General features: G+C 47.2%; 1 protein-coding gene and 1 long non-coding RNA gene across 5 annotated transcripts in view; one reads left to right on the top strand and one right to left on the bottom strand.

The window, feature by feature from the left end:
* Window positions 1-62: 62 nt before the first annotated feature.
* Window positions 63-1,654, bottom strand: LOC137599900 (uncharacterized). Its single transcript, XR_011036887.1, has 3 exons — window positions 1,622-1,654; window positions 524-557; window positions 63-410 (listed from the first exon to the last, which is right to left on the bottom strand). It is a non-coding gene; the product is annotated as an uncharacterized lncRNA (long non-coding RNA).
* rgs12b (regulator of G protein signaling 12b) overlaps window positions 734-26,022 on the top strand; it is a 32,734-nt gene continuing 7,445 nt past the window's right edge. For 2 of the 4 annotated variants that reach the window (XM_068321129.1, XM_068321133.1), the window contains exons 1-6: window positions 734-851; window positions 2,305-3,613; window positions 3,716-3,955; window positions 4,047-5,057; window positions 8,046-8,165; window positions 22,279-22,300. In XM_068321129.1, coding sequence (XP_068177230.1) covers window positions 2,528-3,613; window positions 3,716-3,955; window positions 4,047-5,057; window positions 8,046-8,165; window positions 22,279-22,300 — 2,479 coding nt within the window. In that variant the 5' untranslated portion in view covers window positions 734-851; window positions 2,305-2,527. Of the gene's footprint in view, window positions 852-1,282; window positions 1,340-1,614; window positions 1,749-2,304; window positions 3,614-3,715; window positions 3,956-4,046; window positions 5,058-8,045; window positions 8,166-22,278; window positions 22,301-26,022 lie in introns of those variants that run through there. The other 2 variants (XM_068321130.1, XM_068321131.1) reach the window with 2 other exon arrangements.

The raw sequence follows: 26,022 nt of genomic DNA, 5'->3' as shown, positions 1-26,022 counted from the left end.
CTCTGCTTCACCCTCCCTGTGAGGAAGAACATGTTTCCTCCCAAATCCTGGTCAAGCTGTGGTGGGAATGAATCACTAAGAAACTGCACGATTTCTCAGTGATTGAAGTTTTATTGTTGGATTTTGCATCTGAAGCCTGTCAGACTAACTTAAGCAGGTCGTCTGAACTCAGAGTTTAGTCTAATTTATTCTCAGCCATGCGGTAATTACCTCATCATTTACCTTTTAATTACCACAGAATGAAAGCATATGCTCCTCTTGTTCTATCGCACCTACTAAGGTGATTCATGATTAAAAAGAATTAACAAGATTAGCAGAAAACTGCCATCTGGTTCATGAAGCAACAACGAGCTGAAATCTTCATGCACACATTAGGTAGCCTCACACTTCCAACGTGGGATCCATCATGTCTGCAAAACAGAACATTTATAACCATCAGGTGAAAGATGGACGCATCTCATCCAACATCAAGCTGTCGTTTCTGATTGGAAATTAAAATACAACTTCTAAAATCAAACATCACCTGACAGGTCGTCCTCCTGCAGATCAATCCAACTCTGCAAACCAGAAAAAACAAAAGCATGAATCAATCTGTTATTTATGTGGAGTCAAACTGTTTCAGACACTCCATCAACACTTAGTGAGTTGGTTTCCACGGGTGATCAGGAACACTCCCCCTCCTCCCCTGTGCGCACACCCCCCCCCTCTCCTCCTGTCCTCCTCCTAAGGCTGACTCCACCAGATGGTGCAGCTTTTCTTTTGTTTACTCATCGCCCCTGAGTGGACATTAATAACCCCAGCTACTGAACTATGGGAGCAGCCGTCGCGTCATCGGCCTCTCGCACCGACAAGTAAGTCTTTATTCCGCTCCCCACGCGTGAACCCACCCCGACAAACACTTTTAAAAAGCGACGCACATCCACCTCTAACGACAGTATAGCTATCCCTGCAGGGCGACTCAGACGTATCGACCAGCTGTTGTGTTGCATGATGGTAAAAAAAAAACCAAAAAACCAAAAACCTTAAAAAAACAATGACTGTCTTTCGTTCCCCGGAACATTCCCGGAATTTTTAAGAGCAGACTTGGAGCTTTGACACCTGCGGAATAAACTAGAACTCTTTTAATTTTATCTGTGATTTCTCAAACTAACTTTTTCCCAACTTTATCCACATAACTGTTCACTTATGACTGACGACCCGGACAACCAATGACAGGCCCGGAAAGTCTTGTGTACATCTATGTTGCCATAGTTACAGACCGACATTCCTCAGGACTGGAAATCGGGGGGCGGGCCTACCGTGTCAGCACGGGTGGGTGCGCTCCAAACACCAAGAGACGGCAAGAAACTTTTCCTTAACTCTTATTAACCGAGTAAAAAACGCGCATGTCTGAGTGTAAAGTGACAAAAAAATTAATTTACAACGTCTTTTAACATCGGCCGCCATAAACGGTCGCTTTACTAGCACGAACGGCTAACTAAGCTAACAGGAAGGCGTGAGCTAACGTGAACTCGGCTAAAGCTACCGCGTCTCTCCCGAATGTTTCCCTGTTAGCGAACAGCTGGAGGGACAACGGGACCAGAGAAAGACAACGGCGTGTGGAAGTCACCGGTGTAGTTACCGTCGAGTCGCTGCGGGCTGGATCAGACTTACCTGTGTACCTGTCAGGTGTTATAACGCCCCTTTAGTGAAGCCCGGCTCTCATTGGACGGAGCAGCGCAGACTCCGCCCTACACAGGTGTCACCAGGTGATGTCCCCTCCCCTTAACACACGAGCTGTCGGTACAGCATTAATAATCACTACCGCTGCCTCTCCTCTGATGTTTGAACATTTAAAAAAAAAACCCGATTAATTAGATCCCGCTGTATTGTAATTGTCAGTGTTTGTGTGTTCGTCCGTCCGTTTGTCCACCAAATATCTTCGCAGAAATAGATAGAAAGATGAAATAAAAAGCACATTACTCGGGCAGCAAAGGGGATGAAAATGAGATGACGACCTCGACCTTGAGAAAACTAGGTCAAGGTCAAATTTCAACTTTTGCACACTCAGGAACTGGAGCGTGCAGAAGACGAGGGAGAAGGCCACTGCTTTGATCAATGACAGTAGGTCAGCTTTAAGGGTAAAATTTTGAATTCAGGGGCGTCGCGGGATGTCGCAGTCTGTGGCTGCATTGGTCCTTGTTATTAGTTATTGTTTAATCCAGGCAGACTGTTTGATTCTGTAATAAAGGCAGTAGTTCAGGTAGACACAATCATTTTCAGGCGGTGAAGGCTTTCTTGACTGACGGATGTGTTGTGCTGCAGGTGACCGGGCCAGCAGGTTGACACCAGCATGGGAACGCCGCAGTAGCGAGGCGGCGCCAGAATCGAGGCCAAACTTTCACCTCACTGTTGGATTTAGAACCGCTGCTAGCTTTCCCACATCAGTCCAGAGAGTGGTCCAGAGGACGGGCGTCGGGTACGTCCCATCTTCCTGCCTGAGCATCGCCCGGGTGTGTATGATGACCGGTTGAAACCAGCTGAATCAATGGACAAGAGGAAATTCCTTGGCACAATGTTCAGACAGGTGGATTCATCGTCTCAAAGACGTACATGTGGTGGAAGTGGGATGAACGTGGCCCAACTTCCGCCGCCGTCCTCCTGCCATCAGCAGCTTCGCATTCGGGCCGTGGAGGTGGCCAGGGGCAGAACGGGGTATGGGTTCACGCTGTCAGGGCAAAGTCCCTGCATCCTCAGCTGCATCCTTAAAGGGAGCCCTGCGGACTACGTGGGCTTGCGTTCCGGGGATTATATCCTGTCCGTCAATGACATCAACGTCTCCAAGGCGTCCCACGAGGACGTGGTCAAGCTGATCGGACGCTGCTCGGGTGTCCTGAAGCTCGCCATCGCCGAGGGACAGCGTCACAGGCGGCACCATCACCACCAACGAGCAGCTGGAAGCCGTCACCACGGCAGCAATACCACGGCGGCGTCTTACCTGGATTCATGCTCTAGTGATGATGAGCTGGATGGTTTCTACGACAACAGTGTTAACAATAACAATAACAGCAGGTCAGGGGGTGGAGCCCGTGGGGGATGGTACAAATCCAAACTGGATTCTAAGCAGCTGGGCATTAACAGGGCAGAGAAAGTGGTGGCGGAGCTGCAGTCCGGGGGAATTTTTAACATGATCTTTGAGAACTCCAGTCACTCCTCCAGCAGCTCAGACAAGGACAGGCCGGGCGCCAGCTCAGCATCCAAGCCACGCCCACCGTCCGATCCGGAATTCCCTCCATATCGGAATTCCTCCCGCTCGCAGAGCAATCCCAACCTGCTCTCCGAAGAGGAGATGGCCCAGGTTCTGAATGACGACTCGGTCTTCCTGGACTCAGATTTCCGTCATCTCCATCTTCACGAGCACGAAGGGCAAGACTTGGATGTGGGAGACGGGGGAAACTTGGCCCTGGAGCCCAACGAGGGGATCCTAAACGTGGGGATGATCGTCGGTTACCTGGGCTCCATCGAGCTGGCCTCCGTCGGGACGAGCTTGGAGAACGACAGCCTGCAAGCCATCAGATGCAGCATGAGGCGCCTCCGGGCCGAGCAGAAGATCCACTCTCTGGTCCTGATGAAGGTGCGACTGGATGATTTCGTTGCCTGTATTTTTAACCTAGTTATAAACGTCAGGTTTACTTCCTGTCATTGTTAATCCCTTCTCGTTACGATCTCCCACCAGGTCATGCATGACAGCGTCCGTCTGTGCAGCGACAGAGGTCAGATTCTGGCCACGTATCCCGCAGAAAAACTAGCCTTCAGCGCTTGTTGCCCCGACGACCGCCGCTTCTTCGGACTGGTCACCATGCAGGCCACCGACGACCACGACGACTGTCACTTCAGCCGCGGGCGAGACGAAGAGGGCGGCTTGAGGACTTCCTGTCACGTGTTCATCGTGGACCCGGAACTCTGTCATCATCAGGTATGCAAAGCCGGACGTGTCGCAGATGAAGGAGCGATTTCTCTCAGGCGGGGGCGTCCTCACGTTCTCACGTCCTCGGATGTTTTCTCAGGTCCATTTAGGCGTCGCTCGAAGATTCGGCTTTGAGTGCACTCCGGATCCAGACACAGGAGGATGTCTGGAATTCCCGTCCAGTTCCCAGCCGCTCTTGCAGTTTGTGTCCGTCCTCTACCGGGACATGGGGGACAACATGGAGGGGGTCCGGGCCAGGGCCTTCCACGACCCGGACAACGACGCGCAGCAGAACCACAGCACCAGCAGCAACAGCGACAGCGGCATCGGCAACTTTCTACCCGAAGAGAAAAGCAACAGGGTGCTGCTGGTGGACCTCGGAGGGCCCCTGACCCACAACCACGCCTCGGGGCCGCGCCACTGGGACAGCCCACCTTCCTCCCAGCAAGCCTGGAGCCCCACCCTCGGAGCAGCGGCGTCCCACCCCCTGCCTCCTCCTCCGCCGCCGCCCATTCTGAGAAACGGCCACTACCGTCACGACCCGCACCTGGCCGACCTTCCCCACCCTCTCCCCTCGGTCCACCATGACAGGCACGCTCGGGGGGTCCACCCACACCACTACCCACCAGGGAAGCGGGGAGGATCTGTGGTGGGAGGAGAAAAGAGAGGGAGTGGGGGGGTGGGGGTGGGGGTGGAGCAGCAGCGGTGGCTGCCGGTCCATGTGCTGAGGGACTGGCGTCAGCAGCACCAGCACCTCCACGGCCTGAGCAGCGACCAGGAGTCCTACGCCGAGTCCACCGACGGATGGTCATCAGCCAACTGCAGCACCCTCCCCCCACCCATGAATAAGATCCCCGCCGATCGCTACCGGGCCCCGCTGGCCCCTGGAGAACACCTGCCACCGCCCGGAGGCAGCCAGCCTCCTCCTCCTCCTCCTCCTCCTCCTCCTCCTCCTCCTCCGCCTCCTCACCCCCACTCCCACACCCACCGGCTGGCCGCTCAGAAAGACGAGTGGGCTAAGAAGCTGTTCGGGGCCGGGGACAGGGAGAGAGGTGCAGCGGAGAGGGGCGACAGGGAGAAGAAACGGAACGCAAGGGAGGTGGAGAAGAAGGTATGTTTTGGATCGGGATGGAAACGTCTCGGTGAGAAATTCTCGTCTAATCCTGTGTTTTTCATTCATTTTCCTGTAAATCTGTCCGTCTGTCTCGTCGTGCGTTCAGCCAGAACGTGGGCCTTTTGGAAGAGTTGTGTTAAAAATGTCTATGAGATGAGAAGCCTGGTCAGCAGGTAGCATCCCCCCATCACACACCCCCGCTGTGGAAAGTTACTCCGACCAGACCGTCCAGGACGACGGTTTATTGAGGCTATAAATCTGTCTGCGTTCATCTCTCTCCTCACCTCCACATTCTCACCCCGTCATTTATGAGAGCGGGGATTTAACCCGTTCAGACCCTCACAGGTCCAATCTGATTGGACCTGTGAGGAGCAGGATGGCCTGAACGAATGAGGGTCTGGCGTATTCTCAGACGCGACGCGTTTCAGACGTTACCGCCAACCTGGTCCCCCTCCCTGTTTTTCACGGCGTGACAGCAGCGCCCGGTCGGCTCTGTCCTCAGACTTTGTACGAGCGCAATGATAAGTTATTCATCTGCTGCTCCAGTATCAGATCATGTATTATGCACCACCGGGACACCTGCCTCCACCTGAAACCCACCTGCTTCCCCCACGGTCAGACCCGTATGGCAGCATGGCTGGATGTTCACCGGCTGAAGCAAACACTTTAGGCTTTTTCTTTGCATTAAATAAAGACGGTTATATTAGCATCCACTAGTCCAGGGGTGTCAAACCACATCAGCATAACGGCTGTCCTCAAAGGGCCAGATGGAACTTATCAATGTAGCTAAATGTAATTCAATGTAATGTAAAATAAATGTAACTAATCCCTAATGATAAAATACTCTGAATTTATTACTTATTTAAGTTACAAACTTTACAGTTTAACTTGTCAGGTTATGAAACCCACATAAGTCCATCAATCAAGGATCAAACTATCCAAGTGAGTAAAGAAGGTTAAGGTTAGGTTAAGACATTAACTTTGTTCAAAACGTTTGTGTCAGAGTTAAAATGGGCTTAATTACTGCATTGTGGGAAATGCAGTTTTTGGTCAAAGCATACTTTTGACCTATTTATCTTTACACCCTTACCTTTTAAGCTATAGCTGGTCACATAAAATGATGTGGCTGGCCACATTTGGCCCCCGGGGCCTTGACTTTGACACATATGCTCTAGTCCACTATTTGTATTCATATTAAGATCCTGTGCAGAACTTGTATCATTTCCTCTCAGCAAATGGAAGTAGATACAGAGTGAAGGACACATCCGGTCTGACTGGGTTCCGTCTGGATCAGCCTCTTCTGCTGAGGGGAACAGGATCAGAAGTCAACCAGGAAAGTTCTACTTAAAATATTTAAAACCAGCGGACAGACTCCCTGAAGGAGGCTGGTGTTCTAGCCCCCCCAACAAAACAGAGTCCTGGGCCACCTCCGGGTACAATCACAGGAAGTGTTTACTAGGTGGGGGTGTAGGAAGGGACAGGAAGGTGGATACTGGCTGTGCTCTGAAAACACGACTGATCCCGCTGCGACGATCAGATGTGACTTTGTTAGGACCGACCTCGCTCCCTGTTGTTGGACATGTGTTACATCCATGTTCCTGGATGGGGCTGCAGTGGCAGCACATGGGCAGAGAGTGATGGTCATTATTGGCCACACGGTGGCGCTGTTTCACCAGCTTCACCTCCACATCCCTCTAGCTTGCTCAAGGGAAATCATTTCTCATGTGAGAAGAATTAAAAACCCTCTTTGTTACCTTACGTTCATTCATCCTTACAATTCAGACACAGTTTTCTTGTCCTTCAAAGAAAGTAATATGAAATGTACTCATTGTGTTAATGTCACACATGTACACGCAAAGCCAAACCCAGATTGTTCATTGTGTTAAATCACCTTTTGATTTTCAGACTTTTGGCTTCTGTAAATTCAGTGTTGGTGCAGTCAGAGAGGGAGTGAGAGTGTTTTTTTGTTTTTTAAATCCTCTGGTGCATCAACCCTCCAAACAAACAACTACGGCAGCGATGAGTCAGGTCCACACTTCACTTCCCTTTCTTCATTCAAACCCCAGCTCCATAAAACCTCCTGATCGCTCCCCACCTTAGTGCCTTAAAAGAAAAAGAGGATGGCTTGTTTGAGGCTGATTATTAAACAGAGTTCATGTGAAATTTGCCCACATGTGTAACGAAGCGACACACACAGACACACAAACAGACACGGGATCGGTTCGGTATCCAGGCAACACCAGCGGTCATATCTTGATGAAATGCTCACAAGACCTGCTGCTAATCAGCCTTTCGGATTCATGTGTCACCGTCGGGCCTCTGGAGCCTGTCAGCGTTGATTAATCGCTCATTAGTCAGCCGGGGGTCCACTTAAACCCACTCCTCCCCACAGCGGGGGCAAATTTGTGAAATGCCATTTGTAGGAGGAGAGAGTGGATCAGAATGTTTCTGTCGTTCACTGGAGACGGAGGACGACAGTGAAAAGGTCCCCCCCCCCCCGCCTGTGTGCCGTGGTGACATCATCACCATCAGATGGCTTTGGACAATAAACCTCGCTGACCCGGGTGCTAACTCGATTTAGGGCTCCGGGTCGCCGCCGGCTGGTTCCAGCCTGATCAGGGTGATCCGGTGCCGTGGGCAGAAACACGGGCTGTTCCTGCCTCTCACATGTGGAATTTAACATTCCAGTGGAAAAAAAGAAAAGCATCTTAAAAAAAGAGGCGTGTGTGTGTGTGTGTGTGTGTGTGTGTGTGCGCACACGTCTCTGCTCGTGTGTCACGGGCGTCTGTTTAGCTGCCGCTCAGACAACAAACAGGTTATGATGAAGAAAAAGTGGAATGTCTTTCGGGTTCGTTTCAGTTTGAACTGGGCACATAGTTTGGAGTCAAACAGCTCAATCGAGGGGCCTTGGGGGCCCCCCAGCCTGCCGTCCCCCCTTGTGTCTCCCTTCTGATCCTAACTGATCCTCTGCTCCTCTCTCCTCAGGGCGGTCGCTTCCGAGGTCTGACCATGGGTTTCCCTCCCCTCCCTCAGCGCTCCTCGGCCAGACGCTCCTTCGGCCGCTCCAAACGCCTCAGCCTGGCCCGCTCTCTGGATGACCTGGAGGTGGGGGGGCACACACACACACACACACTCACTCACACACCCCAATACGCCCAATCTACCATCAGTCGTGGCGGTGGCGCCCACGCTCAGCTGGTCATACGTGGTCACATGACGAGAGAGCTGGCGCGTCTTGTCGGGCTCCGATAGCAGGAAATGACCTCACGTTATGTAAGATTCCAGAACATAGACACAACCGCACTGATGAAGACACACAACTTGTTCTGAGAGTTTGGTTCAACATTGAAGCGAACAAAAGAAGACGGCAATCGAATGGGAAATACAGTGAAGTATTTGCGCTGAGGGTTAATGGTCACGTGTGTGTGTGTGTGTGTGTGTGTGTGTGTGTGTGGGTGGCGGCAGGCGAGATGAACCAGACCTAAGATAGTGATCAGAAGGAAGCCGAACGCTTCCGTCGTTGGCTCGTTACCGGGGCGCCCTGGGAGTGGATCAGAGGGTGTGACTGACCCTTCAGACGGGACGCGTCACACACTCCTGTTGTTTGGAGTCACCTTCATGTTCTAGAGTTGAACCGTTAGCGTCGGTCCACACGTCAGAGACACGCACCCACAACCACGTCTAGCCCGGGTGTGTTCTTGGATTGGCCTCCGGATGTGTGGAAGAATTCCTCTCATCATCATCTTTTCTCCTCCTCACCCCCGAACCTTCAACCCCCCCCCCCAATGCAGCGATGTTCACAAACAGAGAGGGCTTTGTGTTGTCAAACTGGTGGGGGGCGGTTGGGGTGTTTGTGTGTCTGTGTGTGTTATGTGTGTTTGCTTGTTTGCTGTTGGTGAATGTGGTGGTGGTGTGTGTGTGTGTGTGTGTGTGTGTGTGTGTGTGTGTGTGTGTGTGTGGAGGGGGTGGTGGTAATGGGGTTCAGTGTTTCAGCCTGCAACTCTAATGAGCTCAACACGATGCCTTTCTTTTTGTTTGTGAGATCTCAACACAAAGGCACAAACAGTACACACACACACACACACACACACACACACACACACACACACACACACACACACACACACACACACACACAGAGTCAGCTTTCAGCCTAAACACTGTAGCTAAAGTGCTGCGACTAGATGTGTGTGCACAGTACCATACAGTATGTATATATGTATGTGTGTGTGTGTGTGTGTGTGTGTGTGTTTGTGTGTGTGTGTGTGTGTGTCTGCCGCAGCTCGAGGGTTGCAGCTTATCTTGTGATGCGTCTTATTGCAATTCTTCAGTTCATGGTAACAGAAACACACAATAAAAATGCCGGATAAACAATGTCTTATGACAACAGTAAAGGGTATAAACATCTGCCTTCCTGTGTGTGTGTGTGTGTGTGTGTGTGTGTGTGTGTGTGTGTGTGTGTTGTCTGGTCATATGAAGACACACAGACTAACTTTACATGACATGTTTGAAGGCGACACGTTTTAAAGTTATTTTGCAGCTGAAGGAAGTCACCGCTGAGCTTAACGCACCTTCACGCCTGAAACCTGAACAACACAGGGCCGGTTGCCGTTGGTTACGCTGGTACAAGGCTGACAAATTCGAACATCTTCAAATGATCATTGAGAGGTGGAATGCATAGACATAAGCGCTAAACGATGCAGCGATAAGGACGGGTTGGCAACCCGCTGCTTCCTGACAGATTAGAAGTCGTGGATGTTTCACAGGATGTAATGAAAAACAGACACGACAAAGAATCGTTTGTTTACGCAGTGAATATTCTATAAAAATCTGATTTTACACAGGCTTGTCCATCCGTGCAGCACGTTGTGCTCTTTGCTAGTCATTTTACACGCAAGAGGAAAACCCAAAGACAAAGAGATCCTATATTTAAACTCAATGCTTTGACTTGTTTTACGTCACGTGACCTCCGTCGGTGAACAGATCCATCACTGATTTCCATCTGAAGTTATGGGACACAAATTCCCAGTCCTTTTGTTCACAACAGCATTCCAGAGAGGACTTCTTCTAGCCAAGTAAGGACAAAAGAAACTGCAGAAACTGCAGCGGAGATGATTTTAGGGGGGTAGGACGTTCCAAAAATAACCCAACACAGTGTAATTTTGCCTCAACGCTGATGTTGTGCTGATAGAAGACTCAGTGTTCAATCAGGAGACAAACTTTATTTATTCAGCGTTGCACGCAGCGGGAGAGGGGGGGGGGGGTTCTGCACCGACGCGTCGCCACCTGTCCAATCAGGCCCCAGCGTCCTCCCAGACTCACAGGTCCGAGCGTCAGGAGTCCTGAACTTTCCGAACACGTGTCGACGTTTTTTTTATCAAGTTGTGTGAAAATGAAATTCAGTAAATCAACTATGATGTTGGCTTTTTGTCGCCTCAACTGCTGCGCCTCGACTCGACTCGCTGCGTCTTTTTTTTTTTTTACCTCCCGTTGCTTCCGCTGCGCAGCTTTCAAGGAAGACCTCGACATCAACGGTCAACATCAGCTGTCAATGTTGCTAGGCAACAGGCACATCCTTCTTGATCCAAAATAAGAAGTGCCGGTACGTGTCTTTCTTTAAACGTCTGGTAGAGAGCTGTCAAGACAGACTAGAACAAATTCTGACTCATCGGTGCCGTAGCTGAAAGATTTGGAACGCTAATAAGTTTTAAGTTATTATGAGTCGTTATAAATTAAACCAGAACCCAAGAGGTTTTTTTTTTTTAGCCATTTCTGCTGCCAAAAAGCGGAGAAACTGTTCATTTGGGGCAGCTGCGGTCGAGATATCACATATTTAAATCTGACCAGGCTTCAGAAACACAGGATCATATTATTCCTGACACTCCCCAGGAAGACGGACATGTGCTCAAATAGTTTCTCAAGTCTTGAGATGATTTTTCAAAATGAAATCATCTGCATTCTGCTAATGAATGCTGATTGGTCGGATCAGGATTCTCCTGAAGGCGACCCTCGCCAACGTCAGGAGAACTTCCTGAAAGAACTCCCCCCACCCCCACCCCCGGCCGTCGGGGCGTGGCGCTTCCTGTTTGTGTCCTGATCTCCTGGCTACTGGTCAGAGCGCCGTCTGGAAACAACAAGGAGGTTCATCAGCCGCCGTCCTCACCCTCATGCCAAGTGGAGGATGGGCTGGACGTGTGTGTGTGTGTGTGTGTTTTCATACGTTCATTGTGTTGCAAGCAAGTTGAAGAATGCTCCTTAACTTAATCACCACTCTCTGCCCCCCCCCCCCCCAACTTTCTCTACATATCTTTCTCACAATCTTCCTGTTTGACCCCCCACCCCCACCCCAACATACGTGAGACATACTAAGCAGAAGACAGAAGAGCTCTGAATGTAGTCGTCTTGGTGTTGATTTTAGTTGGAGGAGGGGGTTGGAGGGAGGCGGTGGGGGGGGTGGTAAGGGGTCTCCCTCTGCGGCCATGCCTCCGCATTTTTGTGTGTTTGTGTGTTTGTGTGTGTGTCTCTCTCAGCCCACAAGCAGTGTGGGAGGAATAGAAATTATACGGGGGTGGGTGGAAAAGCAGAGAAAGAGGAGGGGGGAGCGCGCCGGGGTGGGTTGAGGGAGAGACGATAGAGGAAGAGGAGGAGGAAGAGGGGGATGAGAGAGGGTGAGAGGGAAGGGGAATCTAGCGACGGCGACATTCTGAAGCGATCCGGTCATTTAAAAGCCATCAGGCGTGCCCGGTTGGTCTCCGACACCCGCTGATGGAGATGTGTTCTGAGGAGGGGTCTTACGCACCGCATTGAGGATTACCCCCCCCCCCCTGCCCTCATGGAGCAAACTTTGAGCGTGGATTCTGAGACCACTGCTGATCAAGTGAGTGAAGGAGCGCACACGTGTGTGCATGCATGTTGGAACGAGTGTGTGTGTGTGTGTGTGTCTTCCCTGCATGTGATGCATCCTACATAGGATGACACTCGCTGTAATTTGACATGCAGCATGCGGGCTGCATTCGCTGTCGTGACTGTTTCAGACCTGCACTGTGCAGGTCAGACGGTTCTTTAAGTAACAACTGAGGTTATTTTTGGTTTGACTTTAAAACGTTTTTAAGGTTTATGTGTAAAAACATCCATCGTTTTCTGTTCCTGAGGATCTATTTATAATAATCAGCCCAGAAATAGTTGTGAAAGGTGTAAATTAAGTTAATGTCAGGCTCAAATGTATGTGTGAGTGTGTGTGTGTGTGTGTGTGTGTGAGAGAGAGAGAGAGAGAGAGAGAGAGAGAGAGAGAGAGAGAGAGAGAGAGAGAGAGAGAGAGAGAGAGAGAGAGAGAGAGAGAGAGAGAGAGAGAGAGAGAGAGAGAGAGAGAGAGAGAGAGAGAGAGAGAGAGAGAGAGAGAGAGAGAGAGAGAGAGAGAGAGAGAGAGAGAGAGAGAGAGAGAGAGAGAGAGAGAGATGAACTGCTGACCTTAATGGCAGCCAGGTTAGGCTCCAACCCTTAAAGGATAATAATGAACAGATAAATCATAAATCATATATCTAACTCAGGATTGGCTGATCATGTGACACAAGGTAACCAATCAACAGGGTTTGTTTGTCTCGGCTGAGTTAAAGGGGAACCTGTTGATCCTTCACATCAGTTTAACTATAAAGACTAAATTTACTTTTGCTCTGAAAGAGTTTTTTAAAGATTGATTTTAAAAATAGTGTGCGGAAGTTTGTGTGTGTGTGTGTGTTGTGTGTGTGTGTGTGTGTGTGTGTGTGTAAGGTGTAAACTTTACATGAGTAAAAGGTTTTTTTGACACTGAGCTGAAAAGCAGCAAATGATCGTTTGTCATTAAACACAACAGTGAGAAAAGAGCGACCTGCAACCCCTTTGGTCACACACACACACACACACACACACACACACACGCATACACGCATTCACGCATACACGCACAATCCCTAATCAGCTACCAATTAAACCCCGCCCATGTCCATTTCACCAACATATCCTGTTGTGTGTGTGTGTGTGTCTGTGTGTGTACACCGACTGTGCGTGTTCCTCGTGATATCCCCTGGGAGCAGCGAATCTCGGACGAGGAGAATCAGATGATGCATCAAGATCAACGCTGCTCCTGTATCCCGAACACCCCAGGAGGCCAGGAGTCACATCAGCTGCAGTTCTGCTTCCAAAACAAACACAACAACTTATTTTTCCTTCAGCGAGTCCAACGTGCTGACAGTATTCCACAGTAGCTCAGCCACAGTGATGATCCACAGCGCTGTGCATCCACACCGAAAGTGTTGACATGTCCTCTTTCCTGTTTGGGAAGAATCTTGTAGTGTTTGACTGCAGAATCGGCAAATACTGGAAATCCACAGCATGTCAGGTGTACACACCTGCTGCAGAGTGACACAAAAGTACCTGTCAGGTCACGTGCTGAGGTTTAAGTGGGTCGAAACAATTCGAAATCTTCCAAGTCCTTCTCTAAATAAATACATAAATTTAATTTGGACCCGACGCCCAGAGGACCTGAAAGACAACAGGGCATTCACTTGATGTTGAAGGACTCCTGAGGCTCAGAGGGGAGAAAAACTACAGTATGATAGTCATTCTTCTGTGTGTGTTTTATGTGTTTGTGCGTGTGGATTCAGAGCAGAGTGAGACGTCTGTCCTCATCTCTTTAAATCCCATCTCTTTACTTCTCTCACCTCTTTTTGATGGCGTTTAACTCACGGCGCGGAGCTAACCGCTACCAGCTTTGGTGATGTTTGACAGATATCTGTGGGGTTGAACGCTCCAGATCGATAACTCATTAACCCCTCAAACACTGTGGCTTAAAATAGTAACACCATCACTAACGCCGGCGGATTTTTACCCAACATACAAGTACTTGTCATCAGAATGTATCAAAATATGACAACATGAAATTAGAGTGTTTTTCTTTTATGTTGGACTTTGACATGTCTGATAAAATGAAAGAAAAGTTTAATGTGGAGGACCCTGAAAAATGTTTCAAAATGACTGAAAGGAGTTTGAGATTAAAAAAAAAATCCTATTTTACTGGAAACTTGGTCTTTGGTCCATCCATTCCTGGGACATTTGAGTTTCCTGGTGAAGACAGAGTCTGTCAGAAAAAGCGTACTTTTGGGTAAGAAAACACGTTCAATGACGTCAAAGGCAATGCTGAAGCTACCGAGGGACGCAACAGTCATACAAACGCAACATAGTGAAATCATGTAAATACATTTGCTCGGGTAAAAATCAGCCGGTTATGGGTTAAAGTGTTGGACGTCAAGCGGCGGAGGCTCACCTGAATCATTCCACACCTGAATGTCGGTGACTGCAGTTATGTCTCAGGAAGTCATGCTTTTGCATAATTGATGTTGAACTTTTTTTTCTGTTTTTAGGTATGAAATAGTGTTGCTGGATTCACTTCAAACATCAGTGGTTCCCTGTTGATTCTACTGGGACAAGTCTGACTAGGAGAAATATTCAGTTTTAGTCTCGGTTCACCAAAATCCACGAGGTGCCTCATCTCTGTTCCAACAGCAGAGGGCAGCGCTGAGTCTATTTGGATCATAGTGCAGGCATATGTGTGTGTGTTACCGTGTGTAACCTTGTTGTGGTTCTGATATTGGATATCTCAGAAGAGAATATTTTCCTTTTATTTTGGAGCCTAGGAGAGGAACCGGTCTGTATCTGTGGTTCCTTTGTTGAGACGATGATGCTTGAAACAGAAGTGTGATTGTTGCTCTCAGGTCTTTCATCTGATCAAAAGTTGCTGTAAGAGGTTTTATTATGGAAACTTTATGAAATCCGTGACCAAAAGAGTCCTGCTTTGGCTCACGGGGTTACTTAGAGAATGGATTCAGAAGTAGAACATCAGGACGGGACCGTAAAGACAGGAGATTTCTTGTCGACGCCCAGCGCGTCCTTCTGTCCCTCCGTTGGTTGATGCGTTTTGGGCTGAAATTGAGGACGGGTTTCTCATCCGTCACTCAATGTTCTCTCCAGTCTGTTGGGAGGTATGGAAGAGGGGATGGCTTTAGAAGAGCTTCAACTTTGATGTGTGTGTGTGTTTGTGTGTGTGTTTGGGCTTTGTTGCTATGATACAGGGACGTGGAAGGTTAACATTAACTTAAACAACAAAACAGCTCCCTGTTTTGAGCTCCATGCTTCAGTTGGTGCTTGAGCTCCTGAAAAGGGGGGTGGGGGGGGGTAGAGAGAATATCGATTTGGGCCAACAGTCTCTATGGCAACTCCTTTTTTTTTTTAATTGAACAATGAGATTGGAAATGTGTTCCGCCTCGTTTAGGTAACTGCTCACCTGTTTTGATTGTGTAAAGTTTTTCGAAGGGGCTCCATTCGCCTCCGTCTCCGCTCAACAACCACATCGGCCCAGACTAATTTATGGGTTAGTTCAAGTCAGGTGTTTGCCTTAAATCACACACACACACACACGCACACACGCACACACACACACACGCACACACACACACACACACACACACACACACACACACACACACACAACGGGGACAGTGGGATCATGGGGGTCTGCCTGCTATGTTATATGAGGAGCAGGAACAGGAACTCTTTCTTTTTGTAATCGTTTTGCCCAAACGGGGGAGTCAGGAGGGAGGCAGAGGTGTCAGCTGAAGGTCTTGGTGCATGTTCAATTGCACCCTTTGTGTGTGTGTTGGAAGGTGTGTGTGTGTGTGTGTTTTCTGTTCCTGTCTTTATTTGCTTCCGCTGACCTTTTTTCACAAGCGAGCCACAAACATGATTTTGAAGACGAGAATAAACTCTTTCACTCCCTCGCTCTTCTTGCCGATGACACGCCGAGAGAGGATGAATCATTTCGCACATCACTAGAAAACATCCTTCGCTTTTTTAATTTTTGCTCACACCTTAAACCTGTTTGCGATTTGAACGGAGAGGAGTTGGAGAGGTGTGTGTGTGTGTGTGTGTGTGTGTGTGTGTGTGGAGGGGTAGAGGTACAGGCTGTGCTGCAGCGTGATTGGCAGACTGACCTTTGTTCCCGCCCCTTCTTGTTTAAGAGCTACCCGAGGGGGCGTGTCACTATGGAAACTGAGCCGTGAATGTGTGTGTGTCTGCAAGAGAATGGAACTTTCCCAGTCAGACTGTGGGCTAAGTTCTCAGAGTGAGAAAGCGGGGGAGTGATACACCATGTTGTCAGAGCGGACGCTGTGACTTTATATTTACTGTCTGCATAGCTGAGGCCGGCTCTGAGACGAGTGTGTGACCGCCGACCCCGGGCCATGGCTCCATCCGGGCCTCGCGAGCTCCATCCGCACACGCGTGTGTGTGTTCATGTGTATTGGTGTTGTTCAGATGTGTAGAGGTTTTCCTCCTGTGTGAGAGGAGAGCAGGATGAGCCTGAGGAAGAGGCTCTCCTTCAAGCGAGTCTGGAACTTCAATACAGTGAGTAGCATTCACATGCACACACACAAACACACACACACACACACACACGCACAACTCGCCAGACTTTGTAACGGCCAAGTCAAACCTGACTAATGCTGGATGTGAAATATTCCAACATGCTTGGATTCATAAACAGAAGAGGAAAAGAAAAGAAAACTTTCTGGAAAAGAAACCAAAGTCTGACTGTGAGGCAGCCGGAGAGCCACAACAGGAAAAACATGTCACAAAAAGTTCTGCAGGACTTTTCCTGACATGTTTTCTAGCTGAGCTGTAGGTTCCAGAGGGAGATGCATCAGGAAGGGAACAAGTGACCTCCAACCAAGTTCACCGTAGGAGAGAGACATCCATTCCTGTGAGACAAACAGACATGAGAGGTGGCGTTCAGGACAAATGAAGACAAATGAAGACAGAACGAAAGAGGGAGAGGAGGGCGGGAATGAAAAGGTCCAAAATTAAAATCTAAGTCGTTCTGCTTTTGAGTGAGAAGGGATGTGGCGGTGGCAGGCAGGGAAAGTGTGTGTAAAGGTGAGACGGAAGGAAAGAAAAACTAATAAGAGTTGGAGACGGCTCGAGGCTGCTGCCCTTCCTCTCAAAGCCAGATGTGTTTGGGTCGACGGCGGGTCGGAGGAAGAAGGAAGAGGAGCAGAGGTGGAGACGGCGGCCAGTGATTGATACAAATGAGGGCAAAGACGGAAACATTTCCCTTCATCTCTCTCTCATCCATTTAGTTTCCATCTCATTGTGGGTGTGTTTGTGTGTGTGTGTGTGTGTGTGTGTGTGTGTGTAGAAAAAACAGCTCGCAGACAATGAAAAGGTTATCGAACGGAGCTGTCTCTCTTTTTTTTCTGACCTCACCTAATTCAGCGTGTCGGCTGGCAGCTGCAAGCGTGTGCAGGTATTTGATCAGACTGTGTTGTGTTTACGTGTGTGTGTGTGTGTGTGTGTGTGTCTGTGTGTTTGTGTGTGTGTTTAAGGGGCCTGGTAATAAAAATGCATCCCTGACACAGCCTTTGAGTTGGAATTCCCGATACTATCCACATTCCATCCATTTACAGAGACGTTGTATTGATTCCTGAATGCATCACAGGGATTTGAACCTTTATCCCAGAATTCAAGAGGGGCCAGAGGTGTAGCTCAGTGGTAGAGTGCATGCTTTGCATGCAGGCTGCTGGCATCCGCACCCCTACGGGGGCAGAAGCCAGTGTCAGCTGTAGACCAGTCCCACGCCCGGATGAATGCAGAGTGTTGCAGCAGAAAGGGCATCCAGCATTAAAAACTTTGCCAAACAAATATGAGCATTCATCTAAAAAATGAAAAACAATGACACGCTTTGACAACCCCTAACGGGACAGGCTGAAAAGTAGTTTCTTTAACCTAGAGGTCAAGAGGAGCTGGAATTAAAAAGAAAACCACAAAGTTTTGAAACTTCTGTTGATGAATTCTGTTCAATCCTTGATTTAATCAGTTTTGATTTTTTTCCAGGCTTGCAGCCTCCTGGCCTCATCTGACTCCACTTTGGACAGTTTAATCCTAATAAGCTTGTCCAGTCCGTCCCGTTCCGTCGTCTCTGAGTTAAGCTAAGCTGAAGCTAAATGGTTTCGTGCCAACCCTGGCAGCGTGGCTCCGGTCTGCTCAAAGGCAGCTACTATTAACTCATATTCAAAAGTAAACACACCGGCACGCACACTTTAAGACTGTTGGAGCAACGGCTTAGCTGGAAGTGTGCTTGTGTGTGTGTGTGTGTGTGTGTGGAGTCCGGAAATCTGTGTTGTGAATTCTAAGACACCTTCTCAGGACAGCATGTGTGTGTTAGTTGTTCTCCTACAGGCGTGGTCGCTCTTTTGACACAGGAGAAAACTACTTTCAGTGTTCCTCCGTGGTTGTGTTCATCTTTAGCTTCCAGCATGCACGTGTGCACACACACACACACACACATACGCACACACACAGTGGCAGTTACAGCTTTAGGAATATGCTTGCTGTAAACAGTCTTGTCTTTGTGTGTGACTGCAGACGTTATCCCTGACAGATTTTTGATTTATCCAGCAACTTGTTACCGGCTACTCTGTCTCATCCAAGGAATCGGTGTGTTCTACCAGGAAACATTGCCCACCTGGACATGCGTACACACACACGGACACGCGCACGCACACACATACACACTGGTGTTCTGCCATGGGAACACGAATGTCCTGGCTTCATAACAGATGATGTAATTTTCAGCTGTAAACAGGTTGTAGGTGAACAAACATGTCCTGACTTGTGGATCAAAAATCCTGTTTGCACATATTCCAAAGGATTATGATGTCACTGACGACATCATCACACGCTCAGTTCCCAGTGACGTGATACCCTCCACACCATCTAGAGAATCTGAAGCTGCGTCTAGCGGATCAGAACAGCATTCCATTTGTTTCTACAACCTGTTAAGCACTGCATCAGAGCGGGCATGTAGAATCTGATTGGCTGGCATATTTTGAAGATTATTTATTGATTGATATCTTCCATTCAGTTGTTTTTTTTGGTCACGTGGCGTTTCCCATGTAGTGTTCTTATGCACCGCTGGCTAGTCCAGCTCTATGTTGTGTTTTTGAACAGATAGCATCAGCTCATCCCTTTCTGCTTGAAAGGGATGAGCTGGACAATTTATTTATGGTCATTTTCAAATTTTTATCTCCTGATCCTAAAAGTTGAGTGTGAAATCGTGCTCTTCCTCCTCCTTTTGATGTCTGTCTTCATCTCCTTTGCCGTCAGTTGAATCCTAATTGTTGGCTCACGTTAGTCAAAGACAAAATGGTTTTGTGTTTGACTGAAACGAAACAGATCCGCTTTCGGTCTAAGCGGCGGGATCTGTGTCATAACAATGCCGTCTTGAGAGTTATGAACTGTTCATAATAGTTGAGGTTCGTTTGTACTTTTATAACTTTTCTGGTCCAACAATACCCCAGAGTGTGGGAAGAAGAAATGCTAACCACATTAGCCATGCAAATATGATAACACCAACTTCAATAGGCTCACATAGAAAATTAGACAGAAAGCATTTTTGACAGTCGGTGTTGATCCCCCGGTGGTCTGGTCTCACAGTCTGGTGCCTCGGGGGCCACATAAGTTTGTTTGTTTCAAATAAAATGCCATAACAAGTTTACTTTGCTTAATATTTGACGTTTAAGACAAACTCCCCCAAGGCAAGTCGCTTCAGGAATACATTTAAGACTATTATTACCAAGACATTTTCCAGATGCATGCTTTTTGTGGGGAGGAAAAGTATGGAAAACCCCAGTCATTCCTTGTGGGCTGTCAGGAATGACCGGGATGTGCCAGGAGAATGGGGGGAACGCCGCTGGAATAGGAGGAGAAGAGCAAACAAAAGAGGGGAGACTGAAAGTGTGTGTGTGTGTGGGGGGGAGTGGGGGGACATGGAGGAGTATGGAGGACTTGGGGCCTCGACCAGGGGTTTAACCACAAAGCATGTCTGGAAGTGATCACACCAGAGCTGATTGGGAATGGGGGTCGAACTCCAATACACACACACACACACACACACACACACACACACACACACACACACACACGCAAAAGATTGACCCTACATACAATGTCTAACGTAACGTGGACCACATGTATAAGAGCCATATAAATACACACAGCATCAGCTCCTAACACATATAACAACCGTAGAGACAGAACATACACACACACACACACACACACACACACACACACACACACACACACACACACACACAAAAGATTGACCCTACATACGATGTCTAACGTAATGTAGACCACATGTATAAGAGCCATATAAATACACACAGCATCAGCTCCTAACACATATAACAACCGTAGAGACAGAACATACACACACACACACACACACACACACACACACACACACACACACACACACACACACACACACACACACACACACACCACTGACACTGTAATTGGCACGAGGATTGAGTAAACAACCACTTATTTTCTCATGTCTTCTGCATCAGTTTGATCACAATCAGCTGCTAGAAAGTCCCTTCAAATCTCCCATCATGCTCTGGTGCCACCATCCACTCCTCCAGGAATAACTAATCCTAGTCTGGAATAACTAATCTCAGGAATTAGGGCAAAGATGGAGGTGAACCAACCCAGATATGAATTATGTTTTCAGGTTTGGCATCATGTCAGATGTGAACTGAGAGGTTCTTCCAGAGATTAGTCTGGAGGTGACCGGTAGGCCAGGCCCAGATGACTTTCTGGGAGGTTCATTCAGCACAAGTATTTCAGAAATAAATTTTGTCCCGGAGCCTCGAGGGAATTTGTAAACCAGTAATAAGATTTTTGAATTTACTCTGAGTGACTTGGCGGCAGTGTAGGGACTTTAAAATGGGTGTAATGAGGTCTTATTTCTTCGTTTTTGTCAGGAGCCTGGCAGCGGTCTCTGAATTAAATGGAGTTGCTGAAAAGAGTTTTTTTGGGAGTCCAACCAAGACACTGTTACGATAATCCAATCTGGACTACAATTTGCGATGCAGTGACACGGAGACTCAAAGCTACTGGAAGCATCTATTTTTATTTTAGTGGCTGTTTCATGTCCGGATTTATTGTTTGGAACACAATATGAAACGCTGCTAAAATTAAATTCCCTGTCGTCAGGGCAACAGTCGCTCTGCTTCAACCTTTTGACATAAGGTCATGTAAGATCTGAATGAAGAGATCACATGTCCATCATGCTGGGTCTTCTTCTAGGAAGCGGGTCATCTTGACTGAATGTAATTTCACGTTGGGTATCAGCTGCTTTACATTACTGCGGACAGTAATTCAGCCCGTTTGGATGACGGGAAATCTTTCAATGAAGAAACTACAGCTGCACCAACTTCCCTTAGAACGAGAGGAAGACTCTAGAAGTAAAAATCTGCGCTAATGCGTCTGTGTGGGGAACAAATATATCATCAAATGTGACTTTTTGTTGAGAGTTGGTGATGATTAAGTGTTCTAAATGCAGAAAAAAACCATCGTCCAACCCCAACACAGATGTTGCTGGTGGTTCTGGGTAATGCGCCTCCTTCCAGCCTCCTCTGCTCCTCCTGAGTCAAGGAGCGTTTCAGCTGCATTACTGATGTCTGTGTTGAATGATCTCATCCCAGCACAGCAAGTCTGGGATACAAATCATTGCATTATATGCTGTGTGTGTGAGTGTGTATGTGTTTCTGTCAGCTGTTTTGTGTTAATGTTTGGTAAGTAGGATCTGACTCTCAAATCTGTTTGTTTTAAAGACGTGTCGTGGACATGTTTTTCTTAGACTCAAAAGTACGGCGGTCGGTTTGGATATAGATTTAATTTGTTGCCTAGCCTATTTTAACGCTATAACTGGTGATTGTAATGTGTGCAAGCAGACGTCACACTTAACTATCAAATCTCCCGCATGCACACACACACACACACACACACACACACACACACACACACACGCACACACACACGCACACACCCTCTAAGGACATTTTCTTGCAGAGCAAGCACAGCCAGTTCACACATGATTCCACCCACACACTAGACAATGAGTGTGGGCGCCAACCTGACTGCGTGATGATGTGAAGTGCGTGTGTGATGTTGTTGGAGGTTCTTGCAGACACACACTCAGTCTGTATTTGTGTCTCCACGTGGCTGCGTGTCCAGGCAGCTTCCTCCTGGCGCTGTGCCGCTCGGATGTGGTTGTGAGGTTGAGTGTGTTCTCTGTGATGAGTGAATATCCTAACCCATGTCTCTCTCTGCTTCTTTACAGTCTGCTGCAGTCTCCGATGGAGGTGAGTTTCCGTCCTCGAATACCTGCTTCACCGATCTGTTCCTCCCATATCTGACTTTACATCTTGTAAAGATGTAAAGTCTTCACAAGATGTAAAGACCGATGGATTAGTTTGCTTACCATCTAGTTGATGTACTTTCATTGGAATTTAACGTGATGAGGTGAAAATGTCGCAGTGATGCTGTCCTCCACTGAATGGCTGGGCTATGGTTGTGTTTATATACCGCTAGTCCTCAACATAATTACATTCAGAGATACAAACAAATGCGCTGCCATATCGTACTACTGTCCTGCAGTTCCCCTTTCCGCCACAGCCCTCGCAGGGGCAGCACTGCTGCCTTCTCGCAACTCCGACACTCGTCTCCCCCTCTTGTTGTTGTTGTTTGTTGTTGTCTTTGTTAGCATCTCACAGCGTCAGTCATCATACTTTACTGTTTATCATGGATGATAAAACAAAAGTGGTGAAGATGAGGACAACTCTGACTCTGACCCACAATAACTCCTCTCTCCTCCTCTTCCTTCACTCTAAATGTAAGCTACGTGCTACATGCTACACTACCATACAGTGGATCATCAACATCAACAGCTGACTCTAACTGTTGTTGATGATGATCTTAAAAACTGGTGGAGAGTTCCTGGAAGTATTTTTTTTCTTCGTCTCCTCAAGGATTAAATCATAAGGAGCAAAAGTTTACTTTGAAGTAATCTTGATTAAAACAGTCACGCCAATCACTAAACGGTAGATATTGGAGCTATACGTACGTATTTTAATACGGTTATAATTCTTTATCCTTATTTATTGTACAGTAACATGACATTATGAGATTTTAACAATTGTCTAGTGATTTTGTGAGTCCAGTGTTTTCGGCAGTCAGATGTTAATTAGAATGAAATGACGTAAACCTGACTTTTTTTTAATGTGAATTTTTTCGGTAAACCGATATATAATTGAGAATGATTCAAAAGACCTGTAACTGTATTTTATTTTATTATGTCTTGTTTTAATGTCCTGTAATTGTTTTTGTTAAGTCTAGGGGAATAGCACCATCATATTTAGAGAAGCAGGACCTCAAATGTTCATTGAAATTTAATGAATAACAACTTTCGAACAATTCAAGTTAAAAAAAAGGCAGTCAGAGACTGCAACATCCCAAGACATCCCTGATTTCAAAATTTTACCCTGACCTACTTTCATAATGGTCACAGCAATGATTTCTATATTGTACTATTGAATATTTGGCTTTTCACCAGAGGTGAAAGTCACAAATTTCCCCACTGTGGGACAATAAAGGGTTATTTTATCTTATCTTATCTTAATCACATTTTTGTGCCTCTGGCGTCCTGAAAATGTTGCTTTTTGTTTTGTGATTATATCTCATCAGGTTTCAGAGATGTGTACCTAAAAAGGTATAAATGTGAAAATTTGACCTTGACCTACTTTTCTCAAGGTCAAGGTCGTCATCTCAACCTCAGTCCCCTTTTTTCCACCCAAGTAATGTGCTTTTTGTTTCATTTTTCTATCTGCAACGGTTGTGAAGCTATTTGGTGGACGGACGTACAAACGGACGGACACTGACAATTACTATACATCACCTCTTCACGGGATGTAACAACCTCTCGGAACACACTGTATTGTTAGGTTGAGGACTACCTGTATTGGAACCCTCCTTCGTATGTGACTGCTTTTATTTCATACCCACTCCGGTTTGGCCTGCTCAACATTTGCCCAAACCTCTACTGCTATGCTACCGCGAGTGGCCTGTAATCTAAAGATAGTTCTATTCTCGTAAAAATTAGCTGCACATCAAGGATTGGTTGAGGAGCAGCTTGAGAATCTGGTCCCTTTAAAATCATCACCCAACTGCGTTTCTATATTGTGTAGAGAAACAGGAGATAAAAGAAGGAAGAGGAGGTGAGAAACCAGACAAGAGCAGTTGTAAAATCCATGGCAGATTGTTGTGGGAGTGACTGATTGTGTGACGAGCATTGGTCTGATGTTGAAGAAAATAAAATGCTTCACTATTACGGTATCATTATCTTCACAATATTGACTATCTTAATTAGCCTGTGGTGTATTACATAGATGACTATTTTCCACTAACCAGTGAATTTCTGCTGATTTCAATTCATTCATTCACTCATTTTCTTGAAGACGAAACAGCATCTGAAATACAGGTCACAGGTCATGCTGGGGCCTAGTCCAGCTGACTATGGCCGAGAGGCCGAGTACACCCAAGATCAAATGCTAGCTTAATGCAGGTCCAAGGAAGACAATTTTTATTCAAATTGATCAATTCTCAGAATTGTCTAAGTCCATCAAGAAAATTTCAGGGGGGTTAGTGACTATTTTTATTCTTGTCATTGAAAGTTATCTCATCAACTATATTTCACTGCATGTTTTCCACAAAGAGGGAAATCAAATGTCACCAGGAAGTATTAAAGAGGAAGGTGGTGCAGACAGAACTTTCAGCGAGTCATGGGTTTGATTCTCCAGAGTTAATAATAAGGAGTGAATGCCCCATTAAAGCCATCAGCAAAGTCCTAAACCCCATGGATGAAGCCGCTGATCGGACGGCACGTCAGACTGGTTATCAGAATAAAAGTCTACCTTTAGAGCACATCATTTAAAGTTTGATTCTGAAAAGATTTTTTCATCAGCTCAGCCTTCAGAGCAATAAAAACTAAACTACTTTGAATAATAGTAAAAAAGAACATCTATATATGTATATTAAGCTTAATATATACAATATTTGCCTTATTTTGAAACTTTTTCTGCTATTTCCTTTGCATTACTGAATATAGAAATGATCATGTTCCTGCAGAGTGTGTACGGTAACGTTATTGACTGACATGACAGAGAAGTGTTCGTCCTTGAGTAGGCAAGTTGTGTGTGTGTGTGTGTGTGTGTGTGTGTGTGTGTGTGTGTGTGTGTGTGTGTGTGTGTGAATGTGTGTGTGTATATATGTGTGTGTAGCTATCTGAGGCCTCAGTACTCTCAGTTGTGGCCTTCCTCTAACAAGCTTCTCATCAATACTGCAGTTAGCATCCGTGTGTTTGTGCGTCTGTGTGCGACGTGTGTGAGCTTTTCTAGCACCCCTCAACCCCCCTTTGAATTATTCACCATCCAGGCCTGTGTGCGCTCGTATCGCTTACCTACCCAGGAGCTAACAGATATGTGTGTGTGTGCGTGTGTGGACACGGACACCGACATGCGTGTGCGTGTTGTGACCTGACTCTCTCTGGTTGCTGCCTCCCTCGTTCTCTCTCTTTCTTCTCCATCTCTCCTCCCATTTGCTCAAACTTCCTTCTCATGATGGCGTCGGCTGGGTGGGTGTTTTTGTGCCCGACTCTTTGAGGGGCACTGATAGGTTGATTATGGATGGAGGGGCCTGGTTGCCCCTCAGGACACGCTACATGCCCCGGTGGCACCACACTGGCTCCTACAAGCTGCACCCAGGTGAGGAGGTGGCCGACACCTCTGATGGAACGTCCCTGTTGTGTGTGCAGATATTACTGTTGTGATGTGATGCTAGGGGGTGTGTTGCAATGGATTCCGGCTCATGTGACGCTGAACATGGATGGGTTCATCTTTGCCTCAACTTCACACCCATAAATTATTTTTCTATCTTCTTATGTGTCAGCTTCCCGACCTCTCAGGCTCTTTTTTTCTCTAGGATCAGGGTGGTGACGCCGTCCCTTTGGCTATTCTTGTTATTTTTTATT

This window comes from Antennarius striatus, chromosome 8 (assembly GCF_040054535.1).
Source record: "Antennarius striatus isolate MH-2024 chromosome 8, ASM4005453v1, whole genome shotgun sequence".
NCBI classification, from domain to species: Eukaryota; Metazoa; Chordata; class Actinopteri; order Lophiiformes; family Antennariidae; genus Antennarius; species Antennarius striatus.
The sequence above is the reverse complement of the archived record's forward strand: the minus strand, read 5'-3'. Positions and strand labels throughout refer to the sequence as shown.